The sequence below is a fragment of the Oncorhynchus masou genome, chromosome 6 (genome assembly GCF_036934945.1).
Source record: "Oncorhynchus masou masou isolate Uvic2021 chromosome 6, UVic_Omas_1.1, whole genome shotgun sequence".
Taxonomy (NCBI): domain Eukaryota; kingdom Metazoa; phylum Chordata; class Actinopteri; order Salmoniformes; family Salmonidae; genus Oncorhynchus; species Oncorhynchus masou.
In genome coordinates this window covers 36,845,333-36,871,622 of record NC_088217.1, presented here as the reverse complement: position 1 = coordinate 36,871,622, position 26,290 = coordinate 36,845,333, and the positions used below count along the sequence as shown (strand labels likewise).

Genomic DNA, 26,290 nt, shown 5'->3' with positions numbered 1-26,290 from the left:
GGAGGTCTGCAGGCACTTTATGTTCTTCATTTAACCGACCTGGGAAACCAGGTGTGTTGAATTTAGGCATTCACTGAACCGATCAATTAGCTGTGGAGCCTAGTTGTCCATGTTTGTTTGTTATATGTGGTAGTCTTAAGCCGTGTTCACATGGGCAATTTGAAGCGACTCAAATCCCCCCAAAAATGCATATCTGAATCAAATCTGTTCTTTTTCCTGGAGTCTGAACGGCCAAAAAGCACATGGGATTGTATATTGCAAGCCACATTTCAAAACCACTTCGTAGCTGGTTTGAAGTCAGATACCAATCTGATTCCTGGCTATGTGACTTGTGTCTGAACGGTTAAATCTGATTTATTTGCTTTCAAGTGGTTTTTAGACTGTTAGGGCTTAACAGTTAAAAGTTTTGGGCCAGTAACCGAAAGGTCACTAGTTCGAATCCCCGAGCCAACTAGGGGAAAAATCTGTCAATGTATCCTTGAGCAAGGCACTTAACTCTAATCGCTCCTATGAGTCGATCTGGGTAAGAGCCTCTGCTAAATGACTTAAATGTACATTTGGCATATCTAGGTGCTTGCTAGCTACTCTGAAAGTTTGACAATAACATGTGGTAACTTGTCGATTGTTTAAAGACAAATGAGTGAATGTGCTAGAAAGCAAAATGGCGACCTAACTATCTAGTTGTCTGCTGTGGCTAGCCAAAAAAGGACTTGTTTTTAAAGTTGGATCATCTTATACTTTGAGGCTTTAAAAGTGTTCTCATACTATGATTTTGTAAATTCATCCATGGCAGGTATTGTTGTCACCTTAGCCTGCTACACTACCAAACAGACTACACCACTGCGCACATACCCGTTGTTACTATGACAACTAGAGTAGCCATGTCAGCAAATGACTGATGTCTAAACATGCACAAATCCGATTTGGTCATTTGTAACTTGCTGTTAGGACAGTCAATATTCCAAAACGGATTTGAAAAACAAAACTGATTTGAGCATTAAGGCCTCCAGTGTGAACCAGGCTTAAGAGCACTGTACATTGGCAACTCTACCAAAGGCCAAACAACACAGCTTCAGTCAGTAACAAAATATTGCTGTTTCAGTTGTTCTCAGCAACTTGAGGAGACATTCATTAACTTTAGAATACTTCAAGTATAACAGTTCATAGCTTTTTTGTTTGTCGTCTTCATAAGGGTTTTGTGAATGTGTATGTCCCTCTCTCTCTCTCTCTCTCTCTCTCTGACCACACCTAGCAAGACCATTATCTGGGAGAGACACATATGTCCGCACATATTGTATGCACGTGTACACACTCTCGCACACACACACACACACACACACACACACACACACACACACACACACACACACACACACACACACACACACACACACTAAATGTTTGGGTTCCACTGGTGTTGTGAGTCACACTGTCTCGACCCTGAATGAACACACACAGCCCCAAGAAATAGGTCAGATACACACTCACATACACACGCCTCTGAATGGAAATGTCAACAGAGGGAGTTAAGTGGGCTAGGTTCCGAATTGCTGCAGAACAAGTGTCTACACGCAACACGCCACATGCCACAACCAACCTCTCTCCTACATTTGAGTATTTTTGGTCTGTTTGGTGGTAACTGTGATTGTTCGGGAGTCGCTATGACTACTGTAGGGAGGTGAGTCTGGCAGTATAGTTTTTGGCAGTCTCTCTTGGGCATCTAACCATGTAAGAGTGATGTTTGAGTTATCATCATAGTTAATGTACTAATCGTGTTAAACCTTTACCTGGGCTAACAGTTTATAGTCAGAAGTGTTAGATTCTGGGGGTCACTACACACCAGGGGGCCTCTCCTCTCTTCCACCTCGGTGCATGCGGGAAAGCAACCTGACAGTAACTCTTGGTTTCTGAGTTACCGCAAAATAACCACAGCATCTGTAATGATGGTGTGTTTGAGAGGCTGATGCAGAGATATATTGGGTAATGCTAAGAGAGGGACTGGATTTAGGGTTATGGTGAGTTGTGGTGGGTAGTATTGAAATCCTTATGAAACAGGTTTCTGTGTGTGTGTTTGGGTTGTCTGGGTCTGTGGGGTGTGTGGGTCTGGGGTGTCTTTGTGTGTGTGTGTGTGTGTGTGTGTGGGTCTGGGGTGTGTGTGGGTCTGGTTCTGGGGTGTGTGTGTCTGGGGTCTGGGGTGTCTGTGTGTGGGTCTGGGGGTGTGTGTGTGTGTGTCTGGGGTGTCTGGGTCTGGGGTGTGTCTGGGTCTGGGGTGTGTCTGGGTCTGGGGTGTGTGTGTGCCTGGGGTGTGTGGGTCTGGAGTGTCTGGGTCTGGGGTGTGTGTCTGGGGTGTCTGGGTCTGGGGTGTGTGTGGGTCTGGGGTGTGTGTGGGTCTGGGGTGGGTCTGGGGTGTGTGTGGGTCTGGGGTGTCTGGGTCTGGGGTGTGTGTGGGTCTGGGGTGTGTGTGGGTCTGGGGTGTGTGTGGGTCTGGGGTGTGTGTGGGTCTGGGTGTGTCTGGGTCTGGGGTGTGTCTGTGTCTGGGGTGTCTGGGTCTGGGGTCTGGTGTGTCTGGGGTGTCTGGGGTGTCTGGGTCTGGGGTGTGTGTGTCTGGGGTCTGGTGTGTCTGGGGTGTCTGGGTCTGGGGTGTGTGTGTCTGGGGTCTGGTGTGTCTGGGGTGTCTGGGGTGTCTGGGTCTGGGGTGTGTGTGTCTGGGGTCTGGTGTGTCTGGTGTGTCTGGGGTGTCTGGGTCTGGGGTGTGTGTGTCTGGGGTCTGGTGTGTCTGGGGTGTCTGGGGTGTCTGGGTCTGGGGTGTGTGTGTCTGGGGTCTGGTGTGTCTGGGGTGTCTGGGTCTGGGGTGTGTGTGTCTGGGGTCTGGTGTGTCTGGGGTGACTGGGGTGTCTGGGTCTGGGGTGTGTGTGTAAGTGTAGGTCTGGATCAAACATTATTCTCTCTTTTATTTTATGTCTTCCATAAAACCAGCTCCATACCCTGTGCTGCTGCCCAGCTCTATACCCTGTGCTGCTGCCCAGCTCTATACCCTGTGCTGCTGCCCAGCTCCATACCCTGTGCTGCTGCCCAGCTCCATACCCTGTGCTGCTGCCCAGCTCTATACCCTGTGCTGCTGCCCAGCTCCATACCCTGTGCTGCTGCCCAGTTCCATACCCTGTGCTGCTGCCCAGCTCTATACCCTGTGCTGCTGCCCAGCTCCATACCCTGTGCTGCTTCCCAGACCATACCCTGTGCTGCTGCCCAGCTCCATACCCTGTGCTGCTGCCCAGCTCCATACCCTGTGCTGCTGCCCAGCTCCATACCCTGTGCTGCTGCCCAGCTCCTTACCCTGTGCTGCTGCCCAGCTCCTTACCCTAGCTGCTGCCCAGTTCCATACCCTGTGCTACTGCCCAGCTCCATACCCTGTGCTGCTGCCCCGTCGATACCCTGTTCTGCTGCCCAGCTCCTTACCCTTTGCTGCTGCCCAGCTCCATAACCTGGGCTGCTGCCCAGCTCCATAACCTGGGCTGCTGCCCAGCTCCATACCCTGGGCTGCTGCCCAGCTCCATACCCTGTGCTGCTGTCCAGCTCCATACCCTCTGCTGCTGCCCAGCTCCATAACCTGTGCTGCTGCCCAGCTCCTTACCCTGTGCTGCTGCCCAGCTCCATACCCTGTGCTGCTGCCCAGCTCCATACCCTGTACTGCTGCCCAGCTCCATACCCTGTGCTGCTGCCCAGCTCCATACCCTGTGCTGCTGCCCAGCTCCATACCCTGTGCTGAAGAGAGTTAACACAAGAGTTAACCAACTACAGACAACATGTACAAGCCCCATCTCATCCAGACCTCCTCTTTCACCTGCCATTTCCCTATCCCTCCCTCCATCATCCCTATACCTCCATCCCCTTTATACCTCCCTCCATTCCATATAACTACATCCATTCCCTGATACCTCCCTCCATCTCCCCATACCTCCCTCCATCCCCCTATACCTCCCACCATTGCCCTATACCTCCCTCCTTATATCTCCATATACCTCCCTCCTTCCATCTCCATATACCTCGCTCCTTCCATCTCCATATACCTCCCTCCATTAATCCCCTATACCACCCTCCATTTCCCTATACCTCCCTCCATTTCCCTATACCTCCCTCCATTTCCCTATACCTCCCTCCATCTCCCTATACCTCCCTCCTTCCCCCTATACCTCCCTCCTTCCATCTCCCTATACTTCCCTCCATCCCCTATAACTCCCTCCTTCCATCCCCTTACACCCCCCTCCATCCCCCTACACCTCCCTCCATCCCCCTATACCTCCCTCCATTCCCCTATACCACCGTCCATCCCCCTATACCTCCCTCCATTCCCCTATACCTCCCTCCATTCCCCTATACCTCCCTCCCTCCATTCCCCTATACCTCCCTCCTTCCATTCCCCATACCCCCATGCGTCCCTCATCCCCCTATACCTCCTTCCATCCCCTGTACCTCCTTTCTTCCATTCCCCTATATCTCCCTCCTTCCATCCCCTGTACCTCCCTCCTTCCATTCCCCTCCCGCCATCCCCTTATCTCTTTCTCCCTCCACCCCCCTTATCCCCCTATACCTTCCTTATTCCCCTATACCTCCCTCCACCCCCTATACCTTCCTTATTCCCCTATACCTCCCTCCACCCCCTATACCTCCCTTATCCCCCTATACCTCCCTTATCCCCCTATACCTTCCTTATTCCCCTATACCTTCCTTATTCCCCTATACCTTCCTTATTCCCCTATACCTCCCTCCAACCCCTATACCTCCCTCCACCCCCTATACCTCCCTTATCCCCCTATACCTTCCTTATCCCCCTATACCTTCCTTATTCCCCTATACCTTCCTTATTCCCCTATACCTCCCTCCACCCACTATACCTCCCTCCACCCCCTATACCTCCCTCCACCCCCTATACCTCCCTCCACCCCCTATACCTCCCTCCACCCCCTATACCTCCCTTATCCCCCTATACCTTCCTTATTCCCCTATACCTTCCTTATTCCCCTATACCTTCCTTATTCCCCTATACCTCCCTCCACCCCCTATACCTCCCTCCACCCCCTATACCTCCCTCCACCCCCTATACCTCCCTCCACCCCCTATACCTCCCTCCACCCCCTATACCTCCCTCCACCCCCTATACCTCCCTTATCCCCCTATACCTTCCTTATTCCTCTATACCTTCCTTATTCCCCTATACCTTCCTTATTCCCCTATACCTCCCTCCACCCCCTATACCTCCCTCCACCCCCTATACCTCCCTCCACCCCCTATACCTCCCTCCACCCCCTATACCTCCCTCCACCCCCTATACCTCCCTCCACCCCCTATACCTCCCTCCACCCCCTATACCTCCCTCCACCCCCTATACCTCCCTCCACCCCTATACCTCCCTCCACCCCTATACCTCCCTCCACCCCTATACCTCCCTCCACCCCTATACCTCCCTCCACCCCTATACCTCCCTCCACCCCCTATACCTTCCTCATCCCCCTATACCTCCCTCCACCCCCTATACCTCCCTCCCTCCTCCCCCCTATACCTCCCTCCACCCCCTATACCTCCCTCCACCCCCTATACCTCCCTCCACCCCCTATACCTCCCTCCACCCCCTATACCTCCCTCCACCCCCTCCATACCTCCCTCCACCCCCTATACCTCCCTCCCTCCACCCCCTATACCTCCCTCCACCCCCTATACCTCCCTCCACCCCCTATACCTCCCTCCACCCCCTATACCTCCCTCCACCCCCTATACCTCCCTCCACCCCCTATACCTCCCTCCACCCCTTATACCTCCCTCCACCCCTTATACCTCCCTCCACCCCCTATACCTCCCTCCACCCCCTATACCTCCCTCATCCCCCTATACCTCCCTCCACCCCTATACCTCCCTTATCCCCCTATACCTTCCTCATCCCCCTGTACCTCCCTTCTTCCATTCCCCTATACCTCTTTCCTTCCAACCCTCCCCCCGCTCTAGTTAAATGTTGGCCGTAGGTACAGCGTTCCCTTCCCCAATCCCAACCTTAATCATTAGAGAGACAATGTAAAACTGACCTAAGATCAGCATCTGCAAGCAACTGAATCCAACTCTACCTTCCTCCCTCCCTCTCATCCTCCCTCCCTTCATCCTTCCCTCCCCACTCCCATCCTCCCGCTGTTACGTCTGGTTTTCTCTGTTGATGCAGATGGCTTGTGTGTGTGTGTATGGGGCTCGTGCTGCGTGTGCATGTTTGTGTGTGACTGTGTGCATACATTTGGAAGTTGTACAGTTGTATCATCAGCACCCTACAGGAACACTGTGACTAACTTCATAGACCCCCTCACTCTGCCTCAACCACATCAATAAAGAGAGAGAGAGTTTGTCTATGGTCGGTACACTGATTATGAAATCTGAAATAGTGGCTCTTGCTGCTACTAGATGACTATGGTTTGTGTGTGAGTGATGATGTCATGATGTAAAGGATATGTGTAGATGAAAACAGAAACGAGATTGCATTCTGCAGCCCAGATGCTCTGTCTCGCAGTGATGACATCATGCTTGTAGCATGTGTCTGGCGCTGGGCCTCTGACAAGCTGTCTGAGAACAATGTGCAGAGTGAGCTGTTAGAGTGTGTGTGCGTGCTGTTGTGTGTGTGGTGCCACATGTGTGTATGCTATTCTCTTTGGTAGTTGGGTAGTGTGTTTCTGTTTCTCTAGCACATTGATTCAATAAAGCAGCCTCATAGTTGATACACGTCATTGACTTAAGCCTACGTCACAGTCCTATACAGACTGCCAGTAAAAAGCTCTGAATAAGTGAGTGTTGGTTACACTATTCTGACTCATGATAAATCCTCCTTTGGGCTCTCCTGTTTTTATGGGAGTCTTAAAATAAGCTCTGTTAGTCATTTTTTGTCAGTTCTGACTAAGAGAAGGATGCTAGATGCTAACCCTAACCTTAACTAAACTGCTAACCATATGACTAACTCGAATAAAATAATAATAAAAAGTAACAATTTTTTTCACGAATATTTACGACATAGACAATTTTGACTTTGTGGCTGTGGTAACTAGTGACAACCCTGTTACACTGTCCCCCATCACCACCACTCTCACTGTTAGTCAGAGTCCAGTGCTCTGTCAGACCCCTCAGTCACACTCCCTCATTCACTTTCTCTGGCACCACAATGAAACACAGAGATGGGATTCATGACTCATTTGTACAACTTCAGTCAGAAAACACTCCATACAGACAATAGCAATATTTTGTGAACTATTTTGTTTTTAGCTTTGTAAGGCTTACAATCACGCACACACAATACTGCCATGGAAAGGCTGAGTTGGCAGCTTGGTGAAGTACGTATGATGCTGGGATCATTAAAGGGGATGTGAACTGGGTTAGCGTGTTGCCGGTGTGAAATGTAACAAGATCGTGACACAGTGCCTTTAATTACACACCAGTCTGTGATGAATCTCTCCTCTTCCTCATCCTCCTCTTTCTCCTGGAGGCCTCGGACCTGAAGGTGACACACGCGCACACACACAAAGGGCCTGGAAAGAGTACATCATCTCTGTTGAAGGAGACCATTTGTCACCGACAGTGAACCCCAACTTAACCTGACCCATTCTTTCTCCTTCCCACTCTCCTCTGTGCTAACATTCATGTTTCCCTTCCCACTCTCCTCTGTGTTAACTTTCATGTTCCCCTTCCCACTCTCCTCTGTGTTAACTTTCATGTTTCCCTTCCCACTCTCTGTGCTAACTTTCATGTTTCCCTTCCCACTCTCCTCTGTGTTAACTTTCATGTTTCCCTTCCCACTCTCCTCTGTGCTAACTTTCATGTAATCCCTTTCCTTCTCTCCTCTGTGTTAACTTTCATGTTTCCCTTTCCTTCTCTCCTCTGTGTTAACTTTCATGGTTTCCCTTTCCTTCTCTCCTCTGTGTTAACTTTCAGGTTTCCCTTTCCTTCTCTCCTCTGTGTTAACTTTCAGGTTTCCCTTTCCTTCTCTCCTCTGTGTTAACTTTCATGTTTCCCTTTCCTTCTCTCCTCTGTGTTAACTTTCATGTTTCCCTTTCCTTCTCTCCTCTCTCCCACTTCCTTAATTCCCTGTTTTTACCACAATCTCCCAGTTAAGTAGAGCTTTTATCCTAAATCACTGTTCATCCTGCCTCCCTCAGCCTTCGTTTCCCACTCACAACACTCTACTTAGGGAAAAAGGCTACACTTCTTTCAGAATTCCACCCTTTAGGAATACCACACTTTGCTATTCCGAGATTAGATTGCCCATCCCTATGGATTGTGATTGAAATAAGCTGAATCAGACATTGGTTTATGGGGTCACATTGTTATTGGTGACAGGGGTGAATAAGGTGACAGTGGAAGGACAAGGTGACAGTACCTACCATTGTAAAGCCCTAAATTGTGATTAGCTGTGATCCCTGGTCAAGGTGCTAGGTGTCACTCAGGTGTTCCTGTTTTAAATGTAGGAAGGGAGCACAATGGTCCAGGAAAAGCTGACCATGACTACATTTTGTTGCTCCCAGCCTATAGACAGAAACTAAAACAGGAAGCTCCTGCGCTCAGGTCTGTCCAACGCTGGTCCGACCAATCGGATTCCACGCTTCAAGATTGCTTTGATCATGTGTACTGGGATATGTTCTGCATTGCGTCGAACAACAACATTGATGAATATGCTGATTCGGTGAGCGGGTTTATTAGCAAGTGCATCAGCGATGTCATACCCACAGTGTCTATTAAAACATTCCCCAACCAGAAACCGTGGATTGATGGCAGCATTCGCGCAAAACTGAAAATGCAAACCACTGCTTTTAATCAGGGAAAGGTGACCGGAAACATGACCGAGTACAAACAGTGTAACTATTCCCTCCGCAAGGCAATCAAACAAGCTAAGCGTCAGTATAGAGACAAAGTAGAGACGCAATTCAACGGCTCAGACACGAGAGGTATGTGGCAGGGTCTACAGTCAATCATGGACTATAAAAGGAAAACCAGCCCCGTCGCAGACCAGGATGTCTTGCTCCCAGACAGACTAAACAACTTCTTTGCTCGCTTTGAGAACAATACAGTGCCACTGACACGGCCCACTACCAAAACCTGAGGGCTCTCCTTCACTGCAGCCGACGTGAGTAAAACATTTAAATGTGTCAACCCTCGCAAGGCTGCAGGCCCAGATATTCAGATAATCGTGGACTTCAGGATACAGCAAAGGGAGCACACCCCTATCCACATCGACGGAACAGCAGTGGAGAGGGTAGAACGTTTTAAATTCCTTGGCGTACACATCACGGACAAACTGAAATGGTCCACCCACACAGACAGTGTGGTGAAGGCGCAGCAGCACCTCTTCAACCTCAGGAGGCTGAAGAAATTTGGCTTGTCACCAAAAGCACTCACAAACTTTTGCAGATGTACAATCAAGAGCATCCTGTCGGGCGGTATCACCGCATGGTACGGCAACTGCTCCGTCCATAACCGTAAGGCTCTCCAGAGGGTAGTGAGGTCTGCACAACGCAACTACCTGCCCTCCAGGACACCTACACCACCAGATGTCACAGGAAGGCTAAAAATATCATCAAGGACAACAACCAACCGAGCCACTGCGGCAGGGCGGCAGGGTAGCCTAGTGGTTGGACTAGTGACCGGAAGGTTGCAAGTTCAAACCCCCGAGCTGACAAGGTACAAATCTGTTGTTCTGCCCCTGAACAGGCAGTTAACCCACCGTTCCTAGGCTGTCATTGAAAATAAGAATTTGTTCTTAACTGACTTAAAAAAGGTTAAAAAAAAGTGAGGTCAGTACAGGTGCATCAAAACAGGGACAGAGAGTCTGAAAAACAGCTTCTATCTCAAGGCCATCAGACTGTTAAACAGCCATCACTAACATTGAGTGGCTGCTGCCAACATACTGACTCAACTCCAGCCACTTTAATAATGGTAAAATGGATGTAATAAATGTATCATTAGCCACTTTAAACAATGCCACTTCATATAATGTTTACATACCCTACATTACTCATCTCATATGTATATACTGTACTCTATACCATCTACTGCATCTTGCCATCTTGATGTAATAAATGTATCACTAGTCACTTTAAACAATGCCACTTTCATATGTATATACTGTACTCTATACCATCCACTGCATCTTGCCTATACCGTTCTATACCATCACTCATTCATATATATTTTATGTACATATTCTTATTCATTCCTTTACACTTGTGTGTATAAGGTAGTTGTTGTGAAATTGTTAGGTTAGATTACTCGTTGGATATTACTGCATTGTCGGAACTAGAAGCACAAGCATTTCGCTACACTTGCATTAACATCTGCTAACCATGTGTATGTGACAAATAAAAATGTGATTTGATTTGAACCTCACAGCTCTGATCTAGTTCAGATGGCCTGGTCTAAGCAGCTTAGCTGGCACAAACAGCACTCTGTTTACTGTCTACTGCTAAGACTGCTGAGTCACTGACGGAGGGAGGGAGCGATGGCAAGGGGAAGGAGAGGAAAAGGGAGGAAAGAGAGAGGTAGGAGAGGAAGAGGGGAGGAGGGAGGTTGGAAAGATAGAGGGGTGCAGTGATCAGCAGTAATCAGCCTTTCGAATAGCAGTAATCTAGCCTTTCGCTAGAGGCCAGTGTCTTGGGAGGAGGCTGACGGAAGGGGAGATGATGGGGAGGGAGTGGGAGGAGAGCGATTTAGAGAGAGGGGGAGGAGGTGAGAAGAGAGGTTGGCTGTCTGTAGGGTAATGGGAGGTGAGCGGATGGAGGAATTTAGAGAGAGAGAAGGTAGGGGAGGGGTGAGCTGTCAGCAGACTGTGAGTCACACTCTTTCAAGCCAGACATACCACACTCCCATCGCTACAGGCAACAGGCTGGGCCTACACTGGGCCTTTCACTCTCTCAGCTCTCTCTCTCTCAGCTGTCTCTCAGCTGTCTCTCTCTCAGCTGTCTCTCTCTCTCAGCTCTCTCTCAGCTGTCTCTCAGCTCTCTCTCTCTCTCAGCTGTCTCTCTCTCAGCTGTCTCTCAGCTGTCTCTCTCTCTCAGCTCTCAGCTGTCTCTCTCTCTCTCTCTCAGCTGTCTCTCTCTCAGCTGTCTCTCTCTCTCTCAGCTGTCTCTCTCTCTCAGCTGTCTCTCTCTCGCTCAGCTGTCTCTCTCTCTCAGCTGTCTCTCTCTCTCTCAGCTGTCTCTCTCTCTCTCAGCTGTCTCTCTCTCTCTCAGCTGTCTCTCTCTTTCAACTGCCTCTCGCTCTCAGCTCTCTCTCTCAGCTGTCTCTCAGCTGTCTCTCTCTCTCAGCTGTCTCTCAGCGCTCTTTCAACTGTCTCTCGCTCTCAGCTCTCTCTCTCTCTCAGCTGTCTCTCAGCTGTCTCCCTCAGCTCTCTCAGCTCTCAATTCAATTCAATTTGCTTTATTGGCATGACGTAACAATGTACAGTGGGGCAAAAAAGTATTTAGTCAGCCACCAATTGTGTAAGTTCTCCCACTTCAAAATATGAGAGGCCTGTAATTGTCATCATAGGTACACATCAACTATGACAGACAAAATGAGAAGAAAAAAAATCCAGAAAATAATATTGTAGGATTTTTAAGGAATTTATTTGCAAATTATGGTGGAAAATAAGTATTTGGTCACCTACAAACAAGCAAGATTTCTGGCTCTCACAGACCTGTAACTTTCTTCTTTAAGAGGCTCCTCTTTCCTCCACTCATTACCTGTATTAATGGCACCTGTTTGAACTTATCAGTATAAAAGACACCTGTCCACAACCTCAAACAGACACACTCCAAACTCTACTATGGCTAAGACCAAAGAGCTGTCAAAGGACACCAGAAACAAAATTGTAGACCTGCACCAGGCTGGGAAGACTGAATCTGCAATAGGTAAGCAGCTTGGTTTGAAGAAATCAACTGTGGGAGCAATTATTAGGAAATGGAAGACATACAAGACCACTGATAATCTCCCTTGATCTGGGGCTCCACGCAAGATCTCACCCTGTGGGGTCAAAATGATCACAAGAACGGTGAGTAAAAATCCCAGAACCACACGGGGGGACCTAGTGAATGACCTGCAGAGAGCTGGGACCAAAGTAACAAAGCCTACCATCAGTAACACACTATGCCGCCAGGGACTCAAATCCTGCAGTGCCAGACGTGTCCCCCTGCTTAAGCCAGTACATGTCCAGGCCCGTTTGAAGTTTGCTAGAGAGCATTTGGATGATCCAGAAGAAGATTGGTAGAATGTCATATGGTCAGATGAAACCAAAATATAACTTTTTAGTAAAAACTCAACTCGTTGTGTTCGGAGGACAAAGAATGCTGAGTTGCATCCAAAGAACACCATACCTACTGTGAAGCATGGGGGTGGAAACATCATGCTTTGGGGCTGTTTTTCTGCAAAGGAACCAGGATGACTGATCCGTGTAAAGGAAAGAATGAATGGGGCCATCGTGTGATTTTGAGTGAAAACCTCCTTCCATCAGCAAGGGCATTGAAGATAAAACGTGGCTGGGTCTTTCAGCATGACAATGATCCCAAACACACCACCCGGGCAACGAAGGAGTGGCTTCATAAGAAGCATTTCAAGGTCCTGGAGTGGCCTAGCCAGTCTCCAGATCTCAACCCCATAGAAAATCTTTGGAGGGAGTTGAAAGTCCGTGTTGCCCAGCAACAGCCCCAAAACATCACTGCTCTAGAGGAGATCTGCATGGAGGAATGGGCCAAAATACCAGCAACAGTGTGTGAAAACCTTGTGAAGACTTACAGAAAACTTTTGACCTCATCATTGCCAACAAAGGGTATATAACAAACTTTTGAGAAACTTTTGTTATTGACCAAATACTTATTTTCCACCATAATTTGCAAATAAATTCATTAAAAATCATACAATGTGATTTTCTGGATTTTTTTCTCATTTTGTCTGTCATAGTTGAAGTGTACATATGATGAAAATTACAGGCCTCTCATCTTTTTAAGTGGGAGATCTTGCACAATTGGTGGCTGACTAAATACTTTTTTTTGCCCCACTGTACATATTGCCAAAGCTTATATAAATGAGAATCAAAATCGTCAACGGGACAACAGTAACAACAATAACCAAGTGTCAAAATAATCATACATTCAACAATAAATAATAATAAATAATAATAATAACTCAACTGTCTCTCTCTCTCAGCTCTCTCTCAGCTCTCATTGTCAGCTGTCTCTCTCCTACACTTTCAGTCCTATGCTGCTCCTACACTTTCAGTCCTAGACTGGTCCTACACTTTCAGTCCTAGGTTGGTCCTACACTTTCAGTCCTAGGTTGGTCCTACACTTTCAGTCCTAGGTTGGTCCTACACTTTCAGTCCTAGGTTGGTCCTACACTTTCAGTCCTATACTGGTTCTACACTTTCAGGCCTATGCTGGTCCTACACTTTCAGGCCTATGCTGGTCCTACACTTTCAGGCCGAGGCTGGTCCTACACTTTCAGGCCGAGGCTGGTCCTACACTTTCAGGCCTAGGCTGGTCCTACACTTTCAGGCCTAGGCTGGTCCTACACTTTCAGGCCTAGGCTGGTCCTACACTTTCAGGCCTAGGCTGGTCCTACACTTTCAGGCCGAGGCTGGTCCTACACTTTCAGGCCTAGGCTGGTCCAACACTTTCAGGCCTAGGCTGGTCCTACACTTTCAGGCCTAGGCTGGTCCTACACTTTCCTAGGCTGGTCCTACACTTTCAGGCCTAGGCTGGTCCTACACTTTCAGGCCTAGGCTGGTCCTACACTTTCAGGCCTAGGCTGGTCCTACACTTTCAGGCCTAGGCTGGTCCTACACTTTCAGGCCTAGGCTGGTCCTACACTTTCAGGCCTAGGCTGGTCCTACACTTTCAGGTCGAGGCTGGTCCTACACTTTCAGGCCTAGGCTGGTCCAACACTTTTGCACAGTAAAATATCTCCTCTCCTCACTCTCACCCCCCTTCTCCCTCTCTCTGCTCTTCCTCCCCCTCTGTTCTCCTTCAGTCTGTGGTGTGCCAGTCTCATCATATTAAGCCCACAGTCATTTAGCTGTTTCTTTGTTCTTATTTTTAACTATGAACTGCTGAATCATTGTGTTTCTGTGGCACGCCCTTACATCACTCCTGAACCAAAATAGACGAGAGCCAAAGCTAAGGGGTGTATATCCGTAGAGCAGATCTCTCTCACCCTCCCTCACACACACTCTCCTCTGCATCTCTAGCTCACAAACACCCCCCTCTCTCTCTCTCACTCTCTGTGTGTGTGTGTGTGTGTGTGTGTGTGTGTGTGTGTGTGTGTGTGTGTGTGTGTGTGTGTGTGTGTGTGTGTGTGTGCGTGTGCATTTGTGCGTTCGTATGTGTACGCAGTCATGACTTCTCTAAAACTCAGTTTGTCTGTCTTTCTGTCTGCCAGATGCCCATGCAACCAGCCTTTTTGCACACACACACACACACACACACACACACACACACACACACACACACACACACACACACACACACACACACACACACACACACACACACACACACACACTCCAAACCGACTGACACACACATGCAAAGGGGGAAGGGTGAATGAACTCTCATACCACTAAATATTATCCAGATATTTGACTCTGTTCAGTGTGATGTTACTCCTCTCTCCATTTCCAACAATATATATTTTTTAAATCCAATGGAATTCAGAAAAACAAACAATATTGTGTTCCTGCTGATGTTGTCTTTACCAACCAAAGGAATGCACTGTTAACCAGACATGTACCACATAGAGAATGACTACAGCAGCAGAGAGATGTGGGGTAAAAGCCTGGCATCGCTCTGTGGTTTCACTAAAACTGACTATGATTAGGGTTGGTGGCTGCAATTGTGGCTCTGTAATTGCGCGTGTGCGTTCTCTCTCTTCTCTCGACAAAACCAAACCCTTATACTGTATTGTACTGTAATTTTGGAAATATGAGTGGTTAAATTGAGAGACCGGGGGAAAGAGAGAGGGTGAGACAAAAAGAGAGGGAAAAGGGTAAGAAAGGAGACAATGCAGCCGAGCAGGTATTGACTTTTGACATTCTTTAGAAGAGAAAGAGATGTTTCCCTGTGACTGCTGCCCCCCTCCTCACTGCCAGACATCTGGAGTGAGGTTAAAAAAATGCTGAATCACACTCGATTGGTGGTGTGAACCCGGCCAGGCCAATCACATCAGTCCTAGCATGGTATCTGTCTCTGAACGATTATCTAATGTTGTTTCACTGCATCTCAGCCCCCGGTATGTGTGTGTCTGTGAGTGTTTCTCTCAGGACATCCTGTAGTGGTATTCTACTCTGGGATGTTACACCTCTCTCCATCTGTGTCTTCAGGTCTAGAAAATATTTAGGGCCTCGATAGGATGGTATTAAATATTATCATAATATCAAAACCATGGTTCCCTCTCTCTTTTTCAGGGCCTCTGTTTGGTTTGGCAGAGGAGGTCTGCTTTTCACCACGTTGTTCTTTCTCTCAGTGTAATTAGTATTTTGTGGTGCTCAGAGTAAAATATGTTGGCCAGCCAAGATCAACCCTGGTCTGACTTAGAGGAGGAACAGTACAGGGTTTGTAGGCTGTAAACACCCTGGGCCTGGGCTGAGGCTGTCTGAGTGTGTGTGTGTGTGTGCGTGTGCGTGCGTATATATATGCGTAAATGTGTGTAGCCTACATTTCATACTGTGAAGAGAGAGAACCAGGCCATTTCAGCCTCTCTGTCCACATAAACCAAAGACTTAAAACTAGCAACCAGATACGCATCATAGTCATGAGTTACATATCAATGTATGGTGCACCTAGCAATGTGCAGCTGGCGTTAGTAGACCATGAAACACCAATTGTCCTTGGTAAATTATTTTAATAGATTCTTGAGTTTGTCAAACTGGATTGAGTTGGCCCAAGTTTAGGCCTATTTCTTAAGGGGATTATCTGAAATGATGTGCTGTCCAAGACAAGTTTCTCCCACCAACTTGTGTTTCAGCCCTGGCAGTGAGAGGGGAGGACAGGGCAGGAGAGGAGAGGAGGGGAGGGGAGGAGAAGAGAGGAGAAAAAGAGGCGAGGAGGGGCGTAGAGTGTCTGGGGCTTGTTGTGTAAGCGTCTAGATGAGCAGGGTCAGAAGTCAGCCCAGTACACATGGCCCTTCCCAGGAACCATTGGGGCATGCTGTATCAATGACTACATTTCCCATGTGTCCCACAGTTACAATGAAAGCAACTATTGTAATTGTTTTTCTTCTTTTTCTTTGTTCCTGTCCTCAGGTCAACCCCAGACACGATCTACCCCTATACATCCCACCCAGCCTTGCCTAACCCAGCCCACCAGCCAGCTACGCAGCGGAGCAAAGCCCCACACACACACCCCGCACTGCACACACACCGCCAACACACATGCCTCTCACCCCAATGGAGTGAGGAACGGAGGGCTCCATGATCGGCCGGCCCCCAACTCCCTACCCAGGGCGGCCTCTTCCTCCTCCTCGTGTTCCTCATCGGGGATGAAGAACCCTAAGAAGCTCCAGTCCAACCCCTCCATCACCTCTCAGAGCAGCAAGAGGAGCAAGAGCTCCTCCAAGAGCAACAGCTCCCAGATACCTATAGAGGCACAGGATGGTGAGAAGCTATCTACTTCTGTCCATCTCACTGTAGTACCCCACCTCTCCTCTCGCTCTTCCATCTCTCCCTCTTCTCAAAACACTATGCATTGTAATCAAGTACCAGGTCAAATAAATATGAATAACTCTCCTTCTCTCTCTCAGACTGTTGTGTTCACTGTATCCTGAATAACTCTCCTTCTCTCCCTCAGACTGTTGTGTTCACTGTATCCTGAATAACTCTCCTTCTCTCCCTCAGACTGTTGTGTTCACTGTATCCTGAATAACTCTCCTTCTCTCCCTCAGACTGTTGTGTTCACTGTATCCTGAATAACTCTCCTTCTCTCCCTCAGACTGTTGTGTTCAGTGTATCCTGAATAACTCTCCTTCTCTCCCTCAGACTGTTGTGTTCAGTGTATCCTGAATAACTCTCCTTCTCTCCCTCAGACTGTTGTGTTCACTGTATCCTGAATAACTCTCCTTCTCTCCCTCAGACTGTTGTGTTCACTGTATCCTGAATAACTCTCCTTCTCTCCCTCAGACTGTTGTGTTCACTGTATCCTGAATAACTCTCCTTCTCTCCCTCAGACTGTTGTGTTCACTGTATCCTGAATAACTCTCCTTCTCTCCCTCAGACTGTTGTGTTCAGTGTATCCTGAATAACTCTCCTTCTCTCCCTCAGACTGTTGTGTTCACTGTATCCTGGCCTGTCTGTTCTGTGAGTTCCTGACTCTGTGTAACATCGTGCTGGACTGTGCCACCTGTGGTTCGTGTGCTGGGGACGACTCGGCGTGTTTCTGTTGCTGCTGTGCATCAGAGGAGTGTGGCGACTGTGAGCTGCCGTGTGACATGGACTGTGGGATCATCGACGCGTGCTGCGAGTCTGCAGACTGCCTGGAGATCTGTATGGAGTGCTGTGGCCTCTGTTTCTCCTCCTGAGCCTTTCAAACTACACAGGGTGATAAATATATATATATTTATCTCACACACTGACACAGCTCAGGCTCAGTCAGAGATACTGTATATAATGACAAGATGGTCTTGTCTCCAACCTAACAATGGGAGTCATTGTCCCAAAGGCAGGCGGTCTGCTTATCGGTCTGCTTATCGCTTCACCTCTTCCTCTCTGGCTCAGTAGAGAGGGCAGTGGAGGGGCGGATCATTGGTCAATGTAAGGACATATCATTGGCTTTGACCAAGGTAGAGCGCTGACATTGTTCGATGTTGTGGACAATCCGTTGGAATTGACCAATCAAAGGACAGGGAATACTCTCTGACTTCTCCTGCTCACCTCTGTGTTGCTTGTCGGTTTACTATATCTCTCATTGTTATGCAGATGTTTTGCTTAGACCGATATGGGATTTTTGGGTCTGATAACAATAGGAGGGAGGCGAAGTCACTGATTTACTGATATATCACCCAATATATTGTTTTTAGAGGTGAATAACATACTTTTTTTACACAAATTGTGCTCCAAAGGATTAACAAATACTCTAAATTATAATTTCTTAACAAAATATTAAAATAAACATTATTTAAGTTATCCACGAAAAAGCAACTATATCCTCTATAAATACAACACTAAAACTGGTTTAGTGTCCCTTCTTAAACAAATCTTTTAAGTTGTCCCTATCTATGGCAGTGGATAAGAAGTATGCAAAAGTGCTTGTGTTAAACCACCACAAGGTTGAATGAATTAAACTTAGTCTCAAAGTAAATCTGAAACTGCACTGTTCACAAAAAAGCATTGAAATGCAGTAACATGCTGTTCCTAATCTCACCGCTAGGTGTCAGCGTCAGCATTTGTCTTGCGTAGATTTACCAGCGTCTACAACAGTCAGAGGTCATGTAAACAAACACTTTATGGCAACCTTGCAATGAGAGTAGGATATGACAAGCACAAGCTAGCTGTTCATTACTACAATGTTTTCTTACAGAAACCATATCTACATCACTGTTATTCAATACGAATATATTGGCTGTAATTTTCAGCTGCAAATGGCTTGCGCTGATGACTAAAAACATTTATGCAGGCAAATGATTGCCGCACTTGTTTTAGTCACACGTTCTCATTTAGCTAGCTAGCTAGAGTTATCTCATCATGAACGCAAGCACATGGCCTGCCTTTTGCAGATGACATATTTCGGACAACAAACTAAATAAATCCACTGGCTAATATAATAGGCCCAGACAGTAACAGTGTTATTTTTGTATCAAGAACAATTGTTCACTTTGGCGCCCGTTCAGTGTTACACATAAGTAGCATAGATTGCTAGCTAGCAAAGTGAGCTACGTTGCTGGCTAGATAGCTGAGCGTACGTTAACTAAGTGATAATGTGATGAGGACAGGGCTGCTTGCTTGGTGAAGTGTACTTTTGATTATATACTTATTCAAATACGTTGGCTGTGGCAAGCTACTCACAGTCTAACCACCATGCCTACTTTCTCACGTTGTGACCTAGGCCTGAATGATGTTCAATGAGCAGCTCATAGAGTGCCCTCTTCAGGCAACCATTGACCATTAAAAAAGTGACCATAAATGAGCAGACGTATTTGTTTATTCTATGTATATAATGTAACGAAACAGCAGGGAGCAGGTCTCGAACCCACGACCTTCGACTGTGCCGCAAAAGCATGCTCAAGCGGCAGAGTCGATTTCCGCGCTTATAAACCCAGGGTCGTTACAATAATATCTATTCTTTATCTGTAGAATAAATAGCGAAACAAATCTTTCTGCTAAAGGCTAATATCGGTCAACTGATCTATCAGTCGGGCTCTAGTCTTTCTACTGTAAGGTCGCTGTGCTCCAGCGATGGTTCTGGACAGCTTCTCTCTCTGGACTGTTCTTTTGGACTCTGTGAGCCATCTCTTATTCCAGCAGAACACCCTGTGTCTCCAAGGGCTCAGCAGCACAATGACTGGCTCTCCATGCATGATAATGACCTTGAAGGCAAATGAGAAAATGGCCCCATTTAACAGGATTTTTGTGTTTCAGTAGATAAGACTGCAGAGTAATGGGAAATGGTCGCTCAGATCTGAGCAGCACTCTAGTTTGTCCTTGGCAAGGTTAAAGTCTTCCAGTTTTAGTGCTAACCGTTTCTTTCTCGACGTGCACAGTCCATGTGGAGGAGGGTCTCTCTACCATGGTTGTCCTGTCAGAGTTGCTGGGACTGGGAGTAGGGGGCTCAGCTACAAACCAATGGAAATGGGCCAACAATGCTACAGACATTTTGTTCCATAGCCCATTATTAGCACATCTAATTCAGCTAATCAAGATATTGATTTTTAGTTGATGATATTAATCAGGTGTGTTAGTGCTGGGCTGAATGAAAGTCTGCACACCCTTTGACTCTCGAAGATCAGGAGTGAAGAAAACTGGTCACTACAGTAGAGTCCCATGTTTGTCCATGACCCGTAGGCGCGTTGTAGACAGACCTAGCAAAGGACACATCCTCCATCTTACTCAAACGTGTGAATGGAGAGCTCTTTCTCTTAGGGCTTTCCTCTTTCTGCAATTTTATTTTGAATCTTAACCATACTGTCTGGATATTTTGAATGATTTCCATGTTGTAAACAGATTTCAGACCTAACAGGTAGACTGGAAGAGATCATTCAAACTCTCAATGCCTTTATCTGATATCTGTCATTCTCTTGTACTGTACTGTATTTGAACGGAAGGCCTCCACTTTACTCCAGGCCTGGATTGTCTCTCCTCACTACAAAAATGATATCAATCCATCTTATTTTATGTAAAAAAAAAATTATCTTCCAGTATGAAAATTACATTTCTATGTTATCAGTTCCAACCTCTCTCCCTGTAAAGCAGTAGTTCTGCTAACTAATTTGAATGGTACGTAGATAAGTTGTATGATTATAGAATAGGTTCTGCAAACTCAAACACTACAACACATACCCCTTTCTGCCCAGCAACTCATATGCAATTTGGACTAAATCATGTGTTTATATTGAATATCCTGTGGCTCCTGGTTGCTCTGATCTGGCACTGTGTGGATCCTCGCATGACTGTGTGAGTTTTCTCATACCAAAGAAAATAGTTTTTGTAGCTTAGCCTCTGCCAAGTCTCCAACATCTGGATGTTCTGGTTTTCAGGGAAAATGGAAATAGAGCCTCTGATGCTATTTCACTTTTGGACGTTAACAAGACGACTTTCCAGCTTAACTCCTCCTCCACATTTACTGGATTGGTTGAACATTGCCTAAGATAACCTTTTTTTCTTCTCATCAAGACCAGTATGTAGGGGATCTAGTTTCAGGCGTATATTTTACTCCTGCTACGTCAGGTTTGTTTTGTGATACATCTTTATCTATGGATCCTATATTCTGTACAAGGTTTTCAGCTTGGTTTTAGGGTATCATTTGGCTTATCAAACCAGCCTCTTGCTTTGATTGATTCCAAGGGCTTGCAGACGTGTTTTACTGGGTGCACCTGCTAATGAAAGATATGCCTTACTTGGAATACTATCAATCTCTCGTAAGAGGGATATCTATCTGTACTGTACCTCTACACGGGGCCTGAGGTCAAATTGAATAGTTGCATTAAGATTTTATCCCTGATTATGAATTATGTAGAGATGTTGTGATATTGTACATCCAATCAATGTTTGGTAAAGCCCTGGAAATATGCCTAGCCCTAACTATGTAGGGGGTTTTCATGGATTTAAAAAAAAATCAGAAGTGTGAATTTGAGAGATACAGTGGGGCAAAGAAGTATTTAGTCAGCCACCAATTGTGCAAGTTCTCCAACTTAAAAAGATGAGAGAGGCCTGTAATTTTCATCATAGGTACACTTCAACTATGACAGACAAAATTAGGAAAAAAATTCAGAAAATCACATTGTAGGATTTTAAATGAATTTATTTGCAAATTATGGTGGAAAATAAGTATTTGGTCACCTACAAACAAGCAAGATTTCTGGCTCTCACAGACCTGTAACTATTTCTTTAAGAGGCTCCCCTGTCCTCCACTCGTTACCTGTATTAATGGCACCTGTTTGAACTTGTTATCAGTATAAAAGACACCTGTCCACAACCTCAAACGGTCACACTCCAAACTCCACTATGGCCAAGACCAAAGAGCTGTCAAAGGACACCAGAAACAAAATTGTAGACCTGCACCAGGCTGGGAAGACTGAATCTGCAATAGGTAAGCAGCTTGGTTTGAAGAAATCAACTGTGGGAGCAATTATTAGGAAATGGAAGACATACAAGACCACTGATAATCTCCCTCGATTTGGGGCTCCACGCAAGATCTCACCCCGTGGGGTCAAAATGATCACAAGAACGTTGAGCAAAAATCCCAGCACCACATGGGGGGACCTAGTGAATGACCTGCAGAGAGCTGGGACCAAAGTAACAAAGCCTACCATCAGTAACACACTACGCCGCCAGGGAATCAAATCCTGCAGTGCCAGACGTGTCTCCCTGCTAAAGCCAGTACATGTCCAGGCCTGTCTGAAGTTTGCTAGAGAGCATTTGGATGATCCAGTAGAAGATTAGGATAATGTCATATGGTCAGATGAAACCAAAATAGAACTTTTTGGTAAAAACTCAACTCATCATGTTTGGAGTACAAAGAATGCTGAGTTGCATCCAAAGAACACCATACCTACTGTGAAGCATGGGGGTGGAAACATCAGCATGACAATGATCCCAAACACACTGACTGGGCAACGAAGGAGTGGCTTCGTAAGAAGCATTTCAAGGTCCTGGAGTGGCCTTGCCAGTGTCCAGATCTCTACCCCAAAGAAAATCTTTGGAGGGAGTTGAAAGTCCGTGTTGCCCAGAAACACCCCCAAAACATCACTGCTCTAGAGGAGATCTGCATGGAGGAATGGGCCAAAATACCAGCAACAGTGTGTGAAAACCTTGTGAGGACTTACAGAAAACGTTTGACCTCTGTCATTGCCAACAAAGGGTATATAACAAAGTATTGAGATAAACTTTTGTCATTGACCAAATACTTATTTTCCACCATCATTTACAAATAAATTAATTAAAAATCCTACAATGTGATTTTCTGGATTTTTTCTCTCTAATTTTGTCTGTCAGAGTTGAAGTGTACCTATGATGAAAATGACAGGCCTCACTCATCTTTTTAAGTGGGAGAACTTGCACAATTGGTGGCTGACTAAATACTTTTTTGCCCCACTGTAGATGAAGCCATAATGATATTTGTTGTCTTGGATGCACTCTGAATCAAACAGGAACACTAGCTAATCAAGTCAAGTTGTAGTGTTTATACTCAAATAGTTAGGAGACAACTGGAAAATAAATCAACTTGATAATGCCCAGATGAAAAATTACTTTCTGCATTCCCTAACAGTGCAAGGTACCTTTCCAGTGCAATTTCTCATTTGAGTTTTTAATTATTATTATTATTATTGTTTTTTTAAACATTTTATCAAATGTGCCTTCAAACATCTCATGGATATAAACTGTAATGTTAGCCTGCTCTGGTGAAAGCAGTCAATTCAAGCATTATGTCCAATACATGTGTGTAGTGTTTACCCAGTGCTGTGTGTAATAAAATGACTGTGTAAGAAGTGACCCGTGGTGCCTATTCCTTTTATCAGGTATGGCTGCCCTCTATGTAGCTACTATTATGTCCAACAAGCTCATCCAAAGTAACAAAGACTGCTTTTATCTGTTTATCTCTGATTGACATTGTGAGGTGTGCACAGAGCATATGGCCAAGATGGACTCTTTGATGTTGTTGATGTGCAGTGAAGGCTCTCAGTGCTTAAATAGCTCTGCTCTGAACAGACTGAAGTCTCCTTAAAAAACACACAGGAATAATGAAACCAATCAGGAATATACTGTGTATGACAAAAGGTATTGAGTAATTTTAATAGGCAAGTAAATCTTCAGATTTGTACCAGTTTGTTGAGTATCTATTGCTGTACATGCGCTACAATATTGGGTAGCACTTTGATGATCCAGATACATTATGTCCTCATATCGTATCCATTCTCCCTGTTTTCCCCATAACCATGTCTTTGCACAGTTCTGTACACCTCCTCCATTCCTTGTCTTAGTAGAGAAAACAGAGCAACAACTGGTCTCATGCAGAACAGAGCGCTTTAATATGCTTTTTAAAGGTCTGCCAAAGTCGCTGAGCAGGAATGTCTGTTTGTGCCAATGCATCAATGTGTGTAGAAACACTGGGACTTTTTACTGTTTGAGATCTCCCCCCTCGCTTTCTCTCTGTTTCTCCACTCGTTCTGTCCCCCTCTCATGCTTCTCTCCCACCTACTCTCTCCCCCTCTGTATACTATACCCACATAGATAATCACAGATGTGAATAGATGTTATGAGTGGTGTGTACAGTTCCCCAGCCTGTCCATCCCACAGTGTGTAGAGGTCAGTTCCCCAGCCTGTCCATCCCACAGTGTGTAGAGGTCAGTTCCCCAGCCTGTCCATCCCACAGTGTGTAGAGGTCAGTTCCCCAGCCTGTCCATCCCACAGTGTGTAGAGGTCAGTTCCCCAGCCTGTCCATCCCACAGTGTGTAGAGGTCAGTTCCCCAGCCTGTCCATCCCACAGTGTGTAGAGGTCAGTTCCCCAGCCTGTCCATCCCACAGTGTGTAGAGGTCAATTCCCCAGCCTGTCCATCCCACAGTGTGTAGAGGTGGCCTCGGGCCACAGGCAGCACTGGAGGCCACCCTTACAGGTCACACAGAGAGACCCTTCAGTACTCGGCCTCAGACACTCAGTGAGGAGGAGGAGGAGGAGGAGGAGAGAGAGAGAGAACATCTCTGGACATCTGCAACTGTTTTGGAGGAAGCCTTTCTGGTGACGAACCCCATTTCCCTTTCCTAGTACACACGCACACACAAAGACACGCACATTACATACACCCCCTCTAGAGATTTCCCATGCACACAGCAAGCGCAGGGGACAAGTGGCTATTGAATATTAACCATGAAATTACAAAGGCTGCATTCTAACAGAGGTGACAGGGTCACAAGCTGTGATGAAAATCATAAATGAATACCCCTGACATGAAGAGTGATTTGTTTTTGGCTTCTGTAAATTCAGCTTTCCCTTTTTCTCCAGGAGTCAGAGAGATGCAGAGCAAAGGATCTACTCTGTGTTTTACTAATGTGCGGGTCAATGGAATGCAACAATGGCCAGAGAGCACTTCAAGCTAAGCCCTCTACATGCAATACGGTTAAACACTGGAGTGACGCTGTGCTTTGAAAAACAACACATCATATAATCTTCAGCGTGGTGAGCATGTAGAGGGCTTCGTGTGAAGTGCTCTCAGTACAGAGGCATTGTAATCCGGTTCGCATCAGACGTGGAATGGGATTGATGTATAGAAATCTATGCTTTCATCTGACAAAGCTCTTTTTAAGAGCATTTCTCTGTCTGCTGTATATACTTATAAAGTGGAGAGCATCAGAGCCAGCAGATTATATTTATCTGTGTGTGTGTGCGAATCATACTGTATTCTTCACAGTGAAGAGTTGTCGAAAAGTTAGAGGGAAGAGACCGCTTGAGTCAGCACCTTTTCTAGAGTAGACCCTGTACCTTTTTCATTCCACTTCAAACACTGGCTAAAACTGATGGTAGAATATTAAACTATTTATTTCACTTTCAAGAAACTATTAAAGTGCTTTTCTGTTTTTAAATTTGTGGGCAGATGTTGCTGTTCTTTTCATAGGGAACTAAATATTCTCTATAACTATTGGCTCTCTATCTGAGGCACAGAGACTTTAAAATCCCCACTATGTGGAACTAATTGATTGTGGGCAGAAGATACGCACACACACACACACACACGCACACATGCACACACAGACTGATTGTTGTGATGCAGGCAGATCTGTTTCTTAGTGGCTGGATGAGTCAGTGAGTTGTGGGACTTGTGTCAGACTGTCCCCACAAATATTTTTTTTTGTAGCCACATGAGAGAAAGCAAGAGAGAGAGAGAGAGAGAGAGAGAGCAAGATGTTGCCTTGCCTTGCCTTCCCACTAAACCTTGTCTCCAAAATACACCAGTATTACAGAATACACACATGCACACGCACACAAACACTCACACATGCACACACACACAAACACTCACACATGCACACAAAGCAAGAAAGAGAGTTATGTGCTTCAATGCATTCCAGATGGTACAGTATATGTTGGCGTATATATGTGGACTGAGCACAGATGGTTGTTGAAAGTTTGATGCAAACAACAGAAACAATGTCTGCTGTGGAACCATGTCTGCTGTGGAACCATGTTTGCTGTGGAACCATGTCTGCTGTGGAACCATGTCCGTGGTGGAACCATGTTTGCTGTGGAACCATGTCCGTGGTGGAACCATGTTTTCTCCAAATCAAATAAATGTTATTGGTCACGTACGTGTTTAGCAGATGTTATTGTGGGTGTAGTGAAATGCGTGTGTTTCTAGCTCTGACAGTGCAGTAATATCTAACCATTTCACAACATATACCCAATACACACAAATCTAAGTAAAGGAATGTACTTAAGAATCTATAAATATATGGAAGAGCAATGTCAGAGCAGCATAGACTAAGATACAGTAGATAGTAAAGAATACAGTATATACTGTACATATCAGATGAGTAATTGTTGGTAAAATTATGATTAAATGACTGAACAAATAATTTTAAATGGAACTGTAACTAAGTAAACTTATA

General features: G+C 46.1%; 1 protein-coding gene across 2 annotated transcripts in view; it reads left to right on the top strand.

Annotated features, from left to right (window-relative positions):
• The window catches only part of mdfi (MyoD family inhibitor), a 50,771-nt gene extending 27,593 nt beyond the window's left edge, over positions 1–23,178 (top strand). For both annotated transcript variants that reach the window (XM_064968592.1, XM_064968591.1), the window contains exons 3-4: positions 16,286–16,636; positions 17,300–23,178. In XM_064968592.1, the coding sequence (XP_064824664.1) occupies positions 16,286–16,636; positions 17,300–17,556 (608 nt within the window). In that variant the 3' untranslated portion in view covers positions 17,557–23,178. The remainder of the gene's footprint in view (positions 1–16,285; positions 16,637–17,299) is intronic.
• Positions 23,179–26,290: the final 3,112 nt, after the last annotated feature.